The 14619-nt window shown below is 37.2% G+C and overlaps 1 protein-coding gene across 2 annotated transcripts; it reads left to right on the top strand.

Annotated features, from left to right (window-relative positions):
- The first annotated feature begins 794 nt into the window (after nt 1-794).
- hhex (hematopoietically expressed homeobox) lies at nt 795-13898 on the top strand. Of its 2 annotated transcripts, XM_088439232.1 has the most exons (5): nt 795-1314; nt 12161-12339; nt 13208-13258; nt 13353-13368; nt 13456-13898. In XM_088439232.1, exons 1-5 carry the CDS (start codon nt 909-911, stop codon nt 13623-13625), a joined length of 822 nt encoding a protein of 273 aa, XP_088295358.1. In that variant the 5' UTR covers nt 795-908; the 3' UTR covers nt 13626-13898. The 2 variants fall into 2 exon arrangements, with proteins under 2 accessions (XP_088295358.1, XP_088295357.1); XM_088439231.1 differs by having other exon boundaries at nt 13353-13898.
- The last annotated feature ends 721 nt before the right edge of the window (nt 13899-14619 follow it).

Here is a 14619-nt window from a genome sequence, read left to right as displayed (position 1 = left end):
GACCTTAAGAAAATCCACCTGCGGTTGAACATATCCTTAAATCCATATTAGGCTACTAAATGTATTTTTATTTTACATTTGTTATTATTTATTATTTAGTTAATATTAATTTTTTTTTTTTAATAAAGGGATGCTAAAACAAATGAGAGCATGTCCGAAATCAGAAAAAGAAATGTCAAAAACACTTTTTCTTGCTCTGGGCTTGCTTCACAAAATGTAAACATTTGTTGAGCAGTGTATTGCAGATAGAGAAACAATACTCGTGAACATGTAAACCGTCTGTTGTTTTCACCGTCACATTTCAATTTCAATTAATTGGACCGATAAATTGGCATACTCTGTTAATTGGGCTAACTGCAACAGGAATTACGTTGCTGTTTATACAAACACGTGGTCAGCAAAGCCTATAATTCAAATTTAATATTTAATTTTCTAAAATGTGACTTTCATCACAGTTTTCCTCTGCTCTAGCTTATACCCCAACCACCCTTCAAGCCACGCAAGAAGGCTATTCAAAAGCAACACCATCGCCATGAAATTCAGCAGTCAATCATATTTTTGTAGATCACAAAAAGTATTTTACAAAATGAAACCCGATTATTCGCTGGTCTTTGTTATAGTGAGAAGCAATTATCTTTTGTCAACTGTCATCTGATGACTGAACGTCTGCACGAGTCGATTGGAGGAGAAGAGGGAGCCAATCAGAAACGTTCGCCGTCCACCTGGAGGAAGTGACTCGTCCTTTTATCTCCTCCCTTCTACGCCTGCAGCCAGATAACAGTCCAACAGTTGGATAGGGAGCCCGCGCGACGGAAATCGTCTTTTCGACTTAACAGATACAGCAAATGGTCGCCGTACTGGAAAAGAACTGAACTTGTATTCAAAACCAAGAAGGGCAGCAAAGCACAATGAGCGTCCCTCTTTACGCGCCGACTGCCATCCAGCAAGCTCACCCGACTCCTTTCTACATCGAAAACATTCTAGGGAGGACAGATCACAGCAGCAGCAACTCCTCGTCGTCTTCCTCGTCCGTCTGCACCACATCGTCATGTTCCTCCGCTCCGGTCATCCCCACGCCGACTTTCCCGTCGCCTAACTCCTCCTTTACAAACTTCATCTCAACTTACCGGACACCTATTTACGAACCGACGCCAATCCATCCGGCCCTCTCCCACCACCACGCAACTGCGGCTTTCACGGCCACTTACGCTTCGGCTGGGGCATTCGCGGGCTCGGTCTACCCCTTCCACCAACAGCAGCACCACCGAGCCCTGGGGGAGTACGCGCATACCCTACTGAGACATGACCCCCTCGGTGAGTAGATTTGCGCATGCAGCAACTGCGTTGTATTTCTGCGGTAATACCTAACTCTGACCCTTAGTGCCATATATTTTGTTCTACACGCATAGACCTACGTCTCCTGGCATCTTGACATCTTTGTGAAATATTTGCCATGAGAGTCTGAGCCTTCTTTGTTTTACAAAAAATGTTCAACGCAGTTGTTTGCAACTGTTTGTCACCACTTTGCAGCACACGCTTTCATAATAGCCAATGTAACACAAAGCTAATTGGTATTATTGATACAACATTGGTGTTATTATTTTGCCTTTGCAAGAATATTATTGTTTATTATTTATAATAAGAGAGACCGTGGAATGCGCTTTAGGCCTCACGATGGGGGAAAACCACTTATTATGTGGTTTTAATCATCCTATACATGCATTTTAGCGCATTCAGTGACTTATAAATGACACCTAAGCCTTTTTTGCTTGACACGGGACACAAAACAAACAGTTGCCGTAGATTCTGAATTAATTAGCCTGGGTACCGGGAAAAAAAAAATCTCGTTCCATAATTAGAGATTGCGTCCAAAACAATTTGGTCAAGTAAACACTGATGAACAGAAAGTGACTCCGTGCACAATGGAGCATGGCGAATCTTTGTGGCTTTGTTGCAGGCACATCAACATTATTTTTGTATAAGAGCCTCACGCTTGGTCGTGCATGCATATAAAACTGGGTGTAGTGCACGTTGAAGACACAAAATAAATAAATAAATAAAACAACATCTGCACTATCAGAGCCTTCTAAAGGCATTTTTAACATGTAATCCCAACAAATCAATCGAAGTACACTGTATGTTAGGGGCCTAACAAACCAGAGTGCCTTTGGTGGTGATGGATTGTTTGTTTTTGTCTAAATCAGGGGTTCTCAATTTTTTGGGAGTCAGGGACCCCTTTTAGAAAGTAAAATTATCAATGATATATGCATGTGTTTGCAAAAACACAACAAACAAATAAAACTACAAATTTAAACCAATCATAAGTGCCCTTTTTATTCTCCAACAGATTCATTTTGACAACAAGCATAATTATTACTTTTCAGCTTATACTCAAGTTTATAAAATAACAAAACTGGGTTTGATTTATAAAATAAAATCCTACTTTAGCTTTGCTGGCTTCATCAGACTCATTTTGAGAAATTTAAAAATGATTCCTTTTTTTTATCAAACTAGTCGAATTGATTGCATAATTAAATAATCATTAATACCGTTACAATTGAATATAAATTTTATATATATATATATATATATATATATATATATATATATATATATATATATATATATATATATATATATATATATATATATATATGTGTATATATATGTGTATATAAAACGAAACCGCGGGGGTCCTCAGACGCCACTTGGCCTAAAATAACACAACTTGGATTTGGGAGAGAAGCGAAAACTATAATTTAAGTTGGAGAGACTTTAAAATAAAAATTTGGCACTAGTTGTTTGCTCTATGAACTTATTTTTGTTTGCCGAAAACGCAACGAACCCAAACAATTTCTTTTATCTTATTTTAATTGTTTCTTTTGCCGTTTTGAATTTTGAATTCAACTATTTTTTTCTACCTGTGTGATAACCTTGACTTGTTTTCCTGCATCTATTGTTCAGAAACATCAGAGGACCAAGGCAGCCATGCAGTGACTAAAACATATGTGCCCCCTAAATCTCTAGTTATTTTGTGCGCGCGCATGCCTTTGACAGGAAACTGTAATGTTTTAATGGCGCCTCTCTTATATTCGAGCCAGTGGACAAATGTGGTTGCATAGATAGAATTGTTTAATGGGCTTGTAGTTCCGTGGGTCTGATATTGCAGGCGATAAAGTTCTTTTAAGTGAAGCGTGACAAGCGGGTCATGTGACTTTAGTGTTGTGCTGAATGAGCTCCGGGGTCTTGTTCGGTTGCCTGGCGGAAGCCGCGAGGTTGTCGATAGGAGTAAATCTGGTCTCAGAAGCTGTTGAATGTTTTCCTGTCTCACTCCGGACAGCCGCTTCCTCGGGAGCCCGCTGCACGCTGCTGATTATTTTATCGACATCCTCAATACAGACATATTCAGGAAACACTCGGCCTCTGATAGCCCGGGATCCGTTTTTCACATATTGTTGCACTTCCTCTGCTTGGCCAGCGAGGATGTGACTGACTTTCTTTATGATTGCAAACAGGGCTACACCTATTTGCGAAAAAGTGTCACATTTGAATGAACGAGACAACTTCAAAACAGCCCAGTTTGAAGTTTGAGTTCCGCTTAAAATTAAGTTTAAAGAAAAAAAAACCGTTGCATACATTCGTTGCGAACATTCTATCACAAATCATTCAAAGCGTATAGTAAAATGAATTAATAACTTGGACCTAGATCGGATTTTTTTAGTTTACGTCGCATTGTAACAATGATTTTTTTCTCTTTTTTTTCTTATTTTATTTGATAAGATGACTTTTATTTATTGATTTCGGCGTGAGGTCTGTTTGAGAAACATCAAAATCTCATGCCAATCTGAATGCTTATAGTTTCAAATAACACCAAAAACAATGAAAAAAACAAGGGGCAAAAAGCACTTTCACCTCGTAGACTTTGATTGTGTAAATGAGAAGAGGACATGCGTGTCTGTCGGTGCATGCCATCGCCCATAATCACGCCACAAAGCAGGAAACACATGAAGCGGATATTTGGCCATAGTTTAGTCTCTGTCACGACCTTCCCGAAAAAGAAAGCGTAAATGCAGCAGGCCAGTGCACAGCTGCAAGCAAGAACTATTGTTTGTTCCTCACTATTAACCTGACGGGAAAACAGCCTTGAAATATTTTTCAAGCACCAAATGTTTGCTCTGTGCCAATAATTTTCTAAGGTGTAGATGTGGTTCATCAGGGAAAAGCCCTGACCTAAACATTTTTATCACTAAATAATAATGATAATAATAATAATAATAATAATAATAATAATAACAACAATGCTACTACTACTACTACTACTACTACTACTACTACTAATAATAATAATAATAATAATAATAATAACGATAACCTTTTTCAAAAACATCAACAAAAACTTGACATGATGAACTATAATAAAAATGACACAAGTTAACATAAAACCATTTAAAATAAAATGAGAACATATCTGTTTTATCGATAGAATTGCAATATCAGGTCATCACTAAACATTCCATGAAATTGAAGTTGCTCGCAGTTCGAGTTGTCATATACCGAGCCCAATTATCAATATAGATTTATTAATTTATTTTTTTGTATTTTAACTTCATGACTGTTTTTTTTTTATTAAAATAATTGCCATTGTATTGGTATAGTGATTTGAAAGCCTTTTCTCGTCATTTTTAAAATACAATAGTTTATCAATTTTACAATTGAGCAATTGGTCGCAATGCACCAAAGGACAATGATATAATAATAAGATTGATTACAAATTAAACCAAAGTTAACCAAATCCACCGGCAACCAACGCTCTGATAAAAAAATAAAGAAACAATAATTTTATGGAAATGTACAACATGGAATTAAATGCAGGGAAATGTGTCTAAATTATTCTTTGAGGCGGCTTAGAAGTGCAAAAAAAAACAACAACAACAAAACAAGACAACTGTAAAACACTTTTACATTTCATGAAACTAATTTACAAATGAAATAAGTCTTGGTAACGGTGTGCGCGTCTGATCACGTTAACGTGCATGTATGGCTAGATGGATGAATAGAGTATATCATGTCCTAACGCAGCGCACTTTAAAATTAAATTAAGAGGCCTGATTTATTGCTAATTAACCAAGTCCTCAATGAAAATTTCAAGAAACTCAAGTATTAATCAAATTAGCAGCAGTTCGAATTGTCACATACTGAGCCTACTTGTCAATTGAGTGCAATGTTTTCATACTTTAACTATGGCTTTTTTCTTCTTCTTCAGTATAATTGACATTGACAAGTCATAACGATTATTAAGATTTTAAAGATTTTCCTTCGTCATACTTAAATTACAATCGTCAAGCGTTTTCAATTTTACTAAAAGAGCAATTGGTCATAATGTGCAAAAGGATAAAGATGAACGAATAATCAATATTACAAAATATACTATAAAGTTAAATTACCAAATCCACTGTCAAACAACGAGTTGATGGGGAAAAAAAAGAAAACAAAGCAAAAGTAATTTTATATAAAGGTGCAACATTTAATTCAATAGGGGCAATGATAAAAGGTATTCTTTATTGCAGCTGAAGAAAGCAAAACAAATTAACAAACTGCAAGATACTTTTACATTTTATGACACAAATTCATAATTCAGAAAACAAATTAATAAATGCGGAAACGAACTTATTATTCAGAAAACAAATGAACCAATACCGAAACTATTTCATTATTCAGAACTAAATGAACGAAAAACAAAGCAAACTATCATTTCAGAAAATACACGAACAAAAACTTGAAATAAATTTACATTTCAGAAAGCTAACTTACAACAACCAAACCAAACGTACATGACAAAACAAATTTACAAAAGCTGAAACAAATTTACTTTTCACGAAACGAATGAACCCTTTCAGCACCAAAGTAGCAACATTGAACCACTCTACAACCTTTTCCATTAGTGATAAAAATGTATGTTGAAAAATAACTGCCGTCTAACGGGTTAACCAGTGGCAGTCCGTGCGTTTCACACTTCGGCCTTCAGTGACTGGACACCTCCTCCGCATGACTTGGCTGCGCACGCTTTTTTTCATAGCATTTAAACATCAATAAACCCGCATCAGCAAATAAAACGTATCATTCTACGTGCCAAACTTAGAATAAGTAATACAAATTTCAAATTATTTGTCCACGAAGTTTTATTTGTCCACGAAGAACAGGTAAGCTTAAACAACATTGTATGCTAATTTACAAATGGCGATTTAAAATAAGTGTCACACCTGGGCATGGTGAGAAGGAAGGAAGGGGACCCCAAAAATGCAGGAAAACTGAAAAATATGTGGCTCAAAAAAAAGAAACTTTTGACAAGGAAATGAGCTAGGACCGAACCAGGCGCAAAACTGAACAAATCAAACAAACGAGAACGTAGACAATAAAGGTAGACGTGAGTGGAACAGAAACGTGAACAAAACCCGACAACAACAAAAGACAACCAAACATGACAATTGAGTATGAATGGCATAAAATGACAAAAACATAACAACTCACCCAAAAACGGCTGTCCCCAAGTTATTTCAATACAAAATCTATTCATCTTTTTTTTCTCAGAAAGACGTTCCTGACTTGCTTGTAGAGTATGTCTTCGAGTTTCATTTCCAATAAGAAATCATTTTGTATTGACATGAACATCAATGCTGAGTCTCGTCAGTCCAATTTCCTTTTTGCTCTTCTTCAGCCATTGGGGGGTAAAAAAGAAAACGTGTCGGTGAGTCTGGCTTTGATGTAGCTAACACTAACGTTAGCTGGTTTACTAACATGTTTTTTTTTATTTTTGTAATAACTTAATTGAACTAGTTTCACTGTTAACATGGTGGATCAATATAGCACCTCCTTCCTGCAGTAAGCTTCATGATGCAGTTTACGTGCAGATTCTTGAAGGCGCTTTTGATTGGCTATTGCAGCTGTCAAACAAAATATGGGCCTGTATCACAATATGTCATTGCACATTGCACAAAAGCCTTCATACTGTTCAAGCTAATGCCCAGCGCTTCGGGCTCAGGGACACATAATAGCTGAATTTGAATTGGCTAAAAACTCAAAACTAAAACTGCAGCACTTAGGAGTGTAACCATATGGATGTACTGTAATCACATTCCCCTCAAAATGGAAAATGCATTGTAAAAATGTCCTCCCACAAAAAGGTTGTCAGTAGTCTTGTGTTCGACTATTACATGTGTACGTGTATATTTTAGAATTTAAACGAGATAAAGTGGCCTTATATAGTGTCCTCTTTTACTACTGGCACCACAGGTAAGATGTGTGTATATATCATATATCATATATATATATATATATATATATATATATATATATATATATATATATATATATATATATATATATATATATATATATGTCATATATATATTTTATGTATATTTTAGTTATGATAATGTCAAGTTGTATTAGGCCAGCCGAGGCCTTGCTGGCCCTGACAGTCCACCACTGGGGTTTACAATTAATAAAATAAATGAATAAAGGATAAACAAAATTACATTTCAGAAAGCAAATTTACAAAAGCCAAAACAAATGTACATTTCACAAAAGAAATGACCAAAAACAGAAAAAACAAATTAACAAGAGATGAAAATATTCAAATTAAAAAAAACAAATGAACAAAAAATGAAACTAATTTACTTTTCAGAAAACACATCAGCAGAAGCTGAAACAAATTTACATTTCAGAGAATAAATGAAAATCCAAAACACAGTTACATTTCTCAAAACAAATTTACAAAAAACAAAATACATTTACATTTTGCAGCAGTTTATCAAGGAAACCCAGACTTCCCTCTCCCCAGCCACCATGTCGAGCTCTTCTTGGGGAATCCCCAGGAGTTTGTAGGGTAGCAGAGAAACCTAATCTCTCCAGCATGTTCTGAGTTGTCCCTGGAGCCTATTGCTTAGTGCAGTGGTTCTAAAATGGGGGTACTAGTACCCCTGGAGGGACATGAAGGAACATCAGGGGGTACTTGAGATTTTAAATCACACAAACAAAACAAATTATATTATATATTTGTGTGCAATAACTTGCTCTGTATTTTAATAATTGTGCAGGACTTTGGTCAGCCCTTTGAAGTTGTTTTTAATGTGCTTTATAAATAAACTTAACTTGACATGCCACCTCTCGTTCCATGTCAAGTTAATGATTTAATTTTTTTGAACACATTGCTGCTATGATCCTAAAAGAGGACACTTTAAACTGAGTATTTCTCTGTGGATGAATATTTATTTATAAATTTTTCTTTTTGAAAACAGGTCTGACACTTCATGCTGATTATTTTTTTCAGGTCAAATATTTATTAATAATTAATTTAATGATTTATTTTCTTGTAGATATCTTTACTGTAATCCCAAAACAGGACGCTTGATGTTGAACATTTTTCTGTGAACAAATATTTATTCATAATTATTTCTTTTTGAGAAGAGATCTGACACTTTGTTGATTATTTTTGTGAATAAATATTTATTAATACAGTGGGCCCCCAGCTTACCAGATTAATCCGTTCTGTGGTTGGAATTGTAACGCGAATTCGCCATATGGCTGGCAATCCAAACCTATGTTAATTAGCTAATGTGTGTAAAACCCCAGGTAAAAACATCAAAATTGTACATACATATTAAAAATTAGTATCAAAATAGTATAGTAAGTGCTACTTATATATAATATGCATGTATACAGTCAAATAACAAAGAAAAAATATAGAAAGGATTTATTTACCTTCAAATTAATGTAACAGCTTGTAATGGCCATATTCCCTAGTGAGGGTAATCTTGGCTAGTTTAGCCTTCTTTGTATTTCTTGATTATCTCCAGCTTTGTTTCCATACCAAGCATCTTCTTACTTCTCTCTTTAACATCACTAGTAATCTTGGGACCCATGGTTAATCAATTAAAGTTTGAATTAAGCACTAAAATGCATTATGAATACAATATTGAAAGCACTCTTAAACAAGATCAAGTCTTTAGGCAGCCATCTTTGTGACCCTGTGTGCCAACCAATAGCAGACCAGCATCTTAGTGACCCGTGACACCGACCAATAGTAGACCAGTATTTTAGGGAGTCACGAAGCCAACCAATAACGGATTAGCATTGTAGTGATGTAGGCAGTGATGCTTGAAGAGACGCATGACCGCATTGCCCCCAGTAGACACGCGAGCACACTGTCCGCCATGTTTGAGAAGAGAAGTTTCCTTTTTTTTTTATTTTATTTTTTTTTTTATGTCATAAGGCAAAAAAAAATGTTGTAAAGAGGGGACAAAAGAACGTCGCAGTCCACATCGTAAGGCGAAAAAAACATAAGGCAGGGACGTCGTAAACTGGGGGTCCACTCTAATTAAGTTTTCTTTTTGGTAATAATATTATTTTATGATCCATAAGAGGACACTTTGTGTGATTATTTTTTGAGGACCAATACAAATGAAGTTTGAAAGGGTCTAAAGTTTAATAAACCAAGCACTGATGGCATGTTTCAAGTCTATATTTTTATTTTTATTTTTTTATCCCGAAATGATTTGCACTGATTATGGGGTACTTGTCGGAAAAGATATTTCCCAGGGGGTACATCACTTAAAAAATGGTTGAAAACTATTGTCCTAGTGGGATATGCCTGGAACACTTCCCCAGGAATGTATCCGGGAGGAATCTGAAGTAGATGGTCAAGCCACCTCTACTGGCTCCTCTCAACCTGGAGGAGAAGCGGCTCAACACTAAGCCCCCCCCCTGGATGGCTGAGCTTCTCACTCTATCTCTACACTGTTATCCTAGAGGATGAAAAGATCACCATGTTTGGTCCTATCTCGCCCCATAATGTATGCAATGCAATTGAATTGATGTCATGTGTTCCTATTGTATTGCAGTAAATGCATTTAAGATGTAATATTCCATCCATCCATTAGCTACCGCTTCATCTGGAGTCAGATCATGGAGGCAGCAGCTTCAGCAAGGAGGCTCAGACTTCCCTCTCCCCAGTCACTTCGTCCAGCTCCTCCGGGAAGATCCCCGGCCATGGCAAATAGTCTCTTCACCGTTCCCTAAGTCGTTCCCAGGGCCTCATCCTGGTTATACGTGCCCGGAACATCTCACCAGTGAGACGCCCAAGAGGAAGCTTAACCAGATGCTCAAACCACTTCCACTGGCTCCTCTTAACCTGGAGGAGACGCGGCGCAACACTAAGCCCCTCCTGGATGACTGAGCTTCTCACCATATCTCTAAGCAACAGCCCGGACACCCTGCAGATGAAAATCATTCTGGCCGCTTGTATCCATCTTGTTTTTGGTCATGACTCACACGTCATGACCATAGCTGAGGGGAGAAATTTAGACTGACTGGTAAATTGAGAGCTTTGTCTTTGAGCTCAGCTTCTTTATCTACAGATGCGTACAGTGTCTGCATCACAGTGGTCGCAGCACCGATCCGTTTGTTTATCTCCTGCTCTATCCTGTGTTCACTTGTGAACAAATCTTTAAGATATTTTAATTCCTCCAATTGAGGCAAGAACTCATCTCCGACCCAGAGACACTCTTCTGCGAAGTTCTCCAATGCGAGTTTTAGATCTCGATCTGAAGAGGCCAACAGAACCACATCATCGGCAAAAAGAAGTGACGCAATGCTTAGACCACCAAATCGGAACCCCTTAACGCTTTGCCTGTGCTGATCAATTCTGTCCATGAAGATACTGAACAAAATCGGTGAAAAAGAGCAACTTTGGCGGAGTGCAACCCTCACTGGGAACTAATTTGACACACTTAGGACAATAATGACCAAACTCTGAGATTGGTATGACAAAGACCGAACACCCTGTATTAGTGGCCTTGATACCTCGTTCTTCTGAAGCACCCGCCACAGAACTTCCTCCGGTTCCATTTCTTAAAAAGGGTACAACCACTCTGTTCTGTCAATCCTGATGCACTGTCACCGATGTACATGCGATGTTGCAGAGGCATGTCAACCTGGACAGTCCCACAGCATCCACAGTCTTTAGGGCAGACTTGTGCACCACAGGCGCCTTGCCACCAAGGAGTTTTTTGACCACCTCAATGACCACTGAGATAGGAGAGTCCACCTAAGCGTTCCCAGACTCTGCCCACTGGCTAGCATCGTCCGAGTTGAGGTCAGCTGGTGTCCACCAGCAAGTATGGGAATGGCCACTACCACAGGCATCAACCACCTCACGACCGCAACTTTGATCAGCTGCCTCAACAAAGATGGCATGTCCCCAGCCTCTCCTGGGGTGTGGGAGAAATTCTGCTGGAGGTGGGAGTTGAAGAAACTCCTTCTGAGAGGGGACTCTGCTAGACGTTCTCAGGAGAGCCTGACCCAGCATCTGTGGTGGACCGTCAAGGCCAGTCAGGATCAACACACGGGCAGGCAGGAGTAGTCGAGGGCTGGCGAGTGGTCGGATACGGGCTAACTTGGTGCACAGGCAGGCAAGAATAGTCAGTGAGCAAGGGGGTAGTCAGAAACAGAAAAACTCTCCCTTTACCCAACTGCTCAAAACACATTCTAGGTTCTACCAAGACTTCCGGTGTCTTCCTGCAATATGTTTAGTTCCTTTTCAGGTTTGTCTTACTTGTCATTTGTTTCGGTTCTTGTTGCTGTGTTTTGTGAAATGTAAATGTGTTTCAGCTTTTTTGTCTTTTTTTTTGTGAAATGTAAATGTATTTCGTTCATTCGTTTCCTGAAATGTAAATTAATTCCTTGTTCTGCTAACTTTTTTTCACAATAAAATAATTTGGCTTTTATTATTTGTTTTCTGAAATGTAAATTTGCCTGGTCTTGCCGGTTTGTTAATTTTGTTTTTGAAAATTCGGTAATTTGTGTTGTGTATTGTAAATGTGCTATGCCTTTTGGTAATTCGCTTTGTAGAATGTAAACATGTTTTGGCTTGTGTTCCCTTGTTTTCAAAAATGTAAATTTGATTCATAAAATATAAAAGTGTTTCCAATTTGTTAAATTGCATTTCTCAGCCATACACTGTAATTCTTCTGTAATGTTCCTATGTCTGCTCAGAAAGATGTCAACACATGCTGAGGCCGTATTCCAGTTATTAATTTTTGTTAAACAATATTATTTAATGATAAAAAAAAAACACATTTTCTCTACTTGACTTTTCCCAAAGGGAAACCTCTGCTGTGGACCCCCTTCATCCAGCGACCCTTACATAAGCGAAAAGGCGGCCAGGTCCGCTTCTCTAATGACCAAACCATTGAATTGGAGAAGAAGTTCGAGACACAGAAGTACCTTTCACCTCCAGAGAGGAAACGACTTGCCAAGATGTTGCAGCTAAGCGAACGTCAGGTGCGCAAACACTAAAATTGTTGGAGAAGAGGCACAGTCTTATTGCTGTATAGAACTGAAGTTCAATGAGATAATTAATGAGAGTTGATGACTGCACTGCATTTCAATAACCTGGCATTCGTTAATAATTTAACATTATTCAAATGTATTTAATAATAACAAAGACAATAACGAATGAAGAAGAAAAAGGATAGGAATCTTCACCTTTACACAAACTGCACACAAAGATGTTTACTTATCAAAGCTGATCGTTGAAATATCGGTAGTAAAATCCACCTATCCATTTTCTAGAGCCGCTTATCCTTACAAGTGTTGCAGGCTTGCTGGTGCCTATCCCAGCTGGCATCGGGCAGTAGGTGGATGACACCCTGAACTGGTCTCCAGCCAATCGCAGGGCACACAGAGGCAAACAACCATTAACGCACCCAATCACACCTAAGGAAAATGTAGTATGTCCAAAACACCTGCCATGTATGTTTTTGGAGTGTGGGAGGAAGCCGGAGTGCCCTGAGGGACCCACGCGGGCTCGGGGACACATGCAAACTCCACAAAGGAAGGCGGGAGCCAGGTGGATTCGAACTTGAGTCCCTTTAACTGCTATTCACTGCACCAGCGAGCTGCCGTCAAATAGTAACATTATTGTTATTATTAAATGAATAATAATAAAAATACTACTACTCCTACTAATAATATTAATAATATCCTACAATGGTAGGTTTACATTGTTTACTGAACTATCCTTTTACTCTTATAGCACGGCCATAAAGCAATGCTGCTGGATCAATAAAATTTTGAGTCAATATTATTAAAATATTATGGCAATCCTGATAATAAGCAGATACTAATTATCAAATGGGTATATTTTCAGGTTAAAACCTGGTTTCAAAATCGACGAGCAAAGTGGCGAAGACTCAAACAGGTTGTTTTTTTTAAAACCACACTTTCCACGATTCCTTTTCCAATTGTTCTGTTTTTTTCATACAACTTGTATGTTCAATGTTTTCATGGATCAGGAAAATCCGCAAGGAGGTAAGCCGGAGGAAGACATCAGTAATGCGGCTGGGAGGACTGACAAAGGTGATGGGACCTCACAGCAGTCTGGAATCCTGTGCGCAGAACAGCAACGGACTGTGGCAGAATCCCACGTAGTTGAAGCTGGACAAGTTGTGCGATCAGTGTCACCACAGCAGTCCTTCACGGAGCCAGATTGGAGCCTCTCAGACGATACAGACATGGAGCTGGACATCGAGGACGACAATGACGTCACACAGGCCCAGCAGCTCTGAGGCTGAAGACACAAAGAAAAAAAATGCACTGCGAAATCAATCAAATCAAACAATCAATTGTGTTTTATTCCATCAACCTCTTCAACATAACTCACACATTCCCCTCGAAATGGAAAATACATTGTAAAAATGTCCTCCCACAAAAAGGTTGTCAGTAGTCTTGTGTTCGACTATTACATGTGTACGTGTATATTTTAGAATTTAAACGAGAAAGTGGCCTTATATAGTGTCCTCTTTTACTATTGGCACCACAGGTAAGATGTGTGTTTGTGTGCTTTTTTATATATATATATATATATATATATATATATATATATATATATATATATATATATATATATATATATATATATATATATTATATTATATACTGTAAAATTAGTAGATTATGAAAGTGTTCTGTAAGTCATTTTAATTGTAAATTTATTGAAATAATCACTTTGAAATGAACTAATGAAAAAATGTCAAATAAACTGTTCCTTGGGGAAAATGTGACATTTTTGGTTACTTTTGTAATTTGTGGATATCTATAATTCTACAACAGAATATTTTAAGTATAACGCAAATGATTTTGATACAAATAAAGCAGGTTTTCATGTAAGAATAAAATAATGACCAGGAAATCAGAAGATTTGAAAGAAGAGAAATAAACAGTACTGCAGAAAAAAATTACAACAGCTATCATCTTTTTAATAGTTTAAAATGTTAGTTTGTTTCAGTCATGTGAACATTCTGATTTCTAATTATATTTCTGGTTGAATATAAATATATATATATATATATATATATATATATATATATATATATATATATATATATATATATATATATATATATATATATATATATATATATATATATATATTTTGCAATCATGTACTTCTACAACACTTCTTCCTACTGCTTTTTGAATGTGTAAATGTAAATACGGGCTAGGGTTAGTGAAAGTTCTCGTCCTAACTGTATTCATTTATCTTTTCGTTTTATACATGTT

Source organism: Hippichthys cyanospilos, chromosome 17 (genome assembly GCF_059441005.1).
Source record: "Hippichthys cyanospilos isolate Australia breed blue-spotted pipefish chromosome 17, RoL_Hcya_1.0, whole genome shotgun sequence".
Taxonomy (NCBI): Eukaryota; Metazoa; Chordata; class Actinopteri; order Syngnathiformes; family Syngnathidae; genus Hippichthys; species Hippichthys cyanospilos.
Note: the sequence above shows the minus strand (reverse complement) of the source record. Positions and strands in the feature narration are given on the sequence as shown.

Bases quoted from the DNA above. Each gene is read 5' to 3' on its own strand.
- hhex (XM_088439231.1), top strand. From the start codon at position 909: ATGAGCGTCCCTCTTTACGCGCCGACTGCCATCCAGCAAGCTCACCCG. The intron at 1,315-12,160 runs GTGAGTAGATTT...CTTTTCCCAAAG, and splicing joins ACTGAGACATGACCCCCTCG to GGAAACCTCTGCTGTGGACC. The intron at 13,259-13,352 runs GTTGTTTTTTTT...TTCATGGATCAG, and splicing joins AGTGGCGAAGACTCAAACAG to GAAAATCCGCAAGGAGGTAA.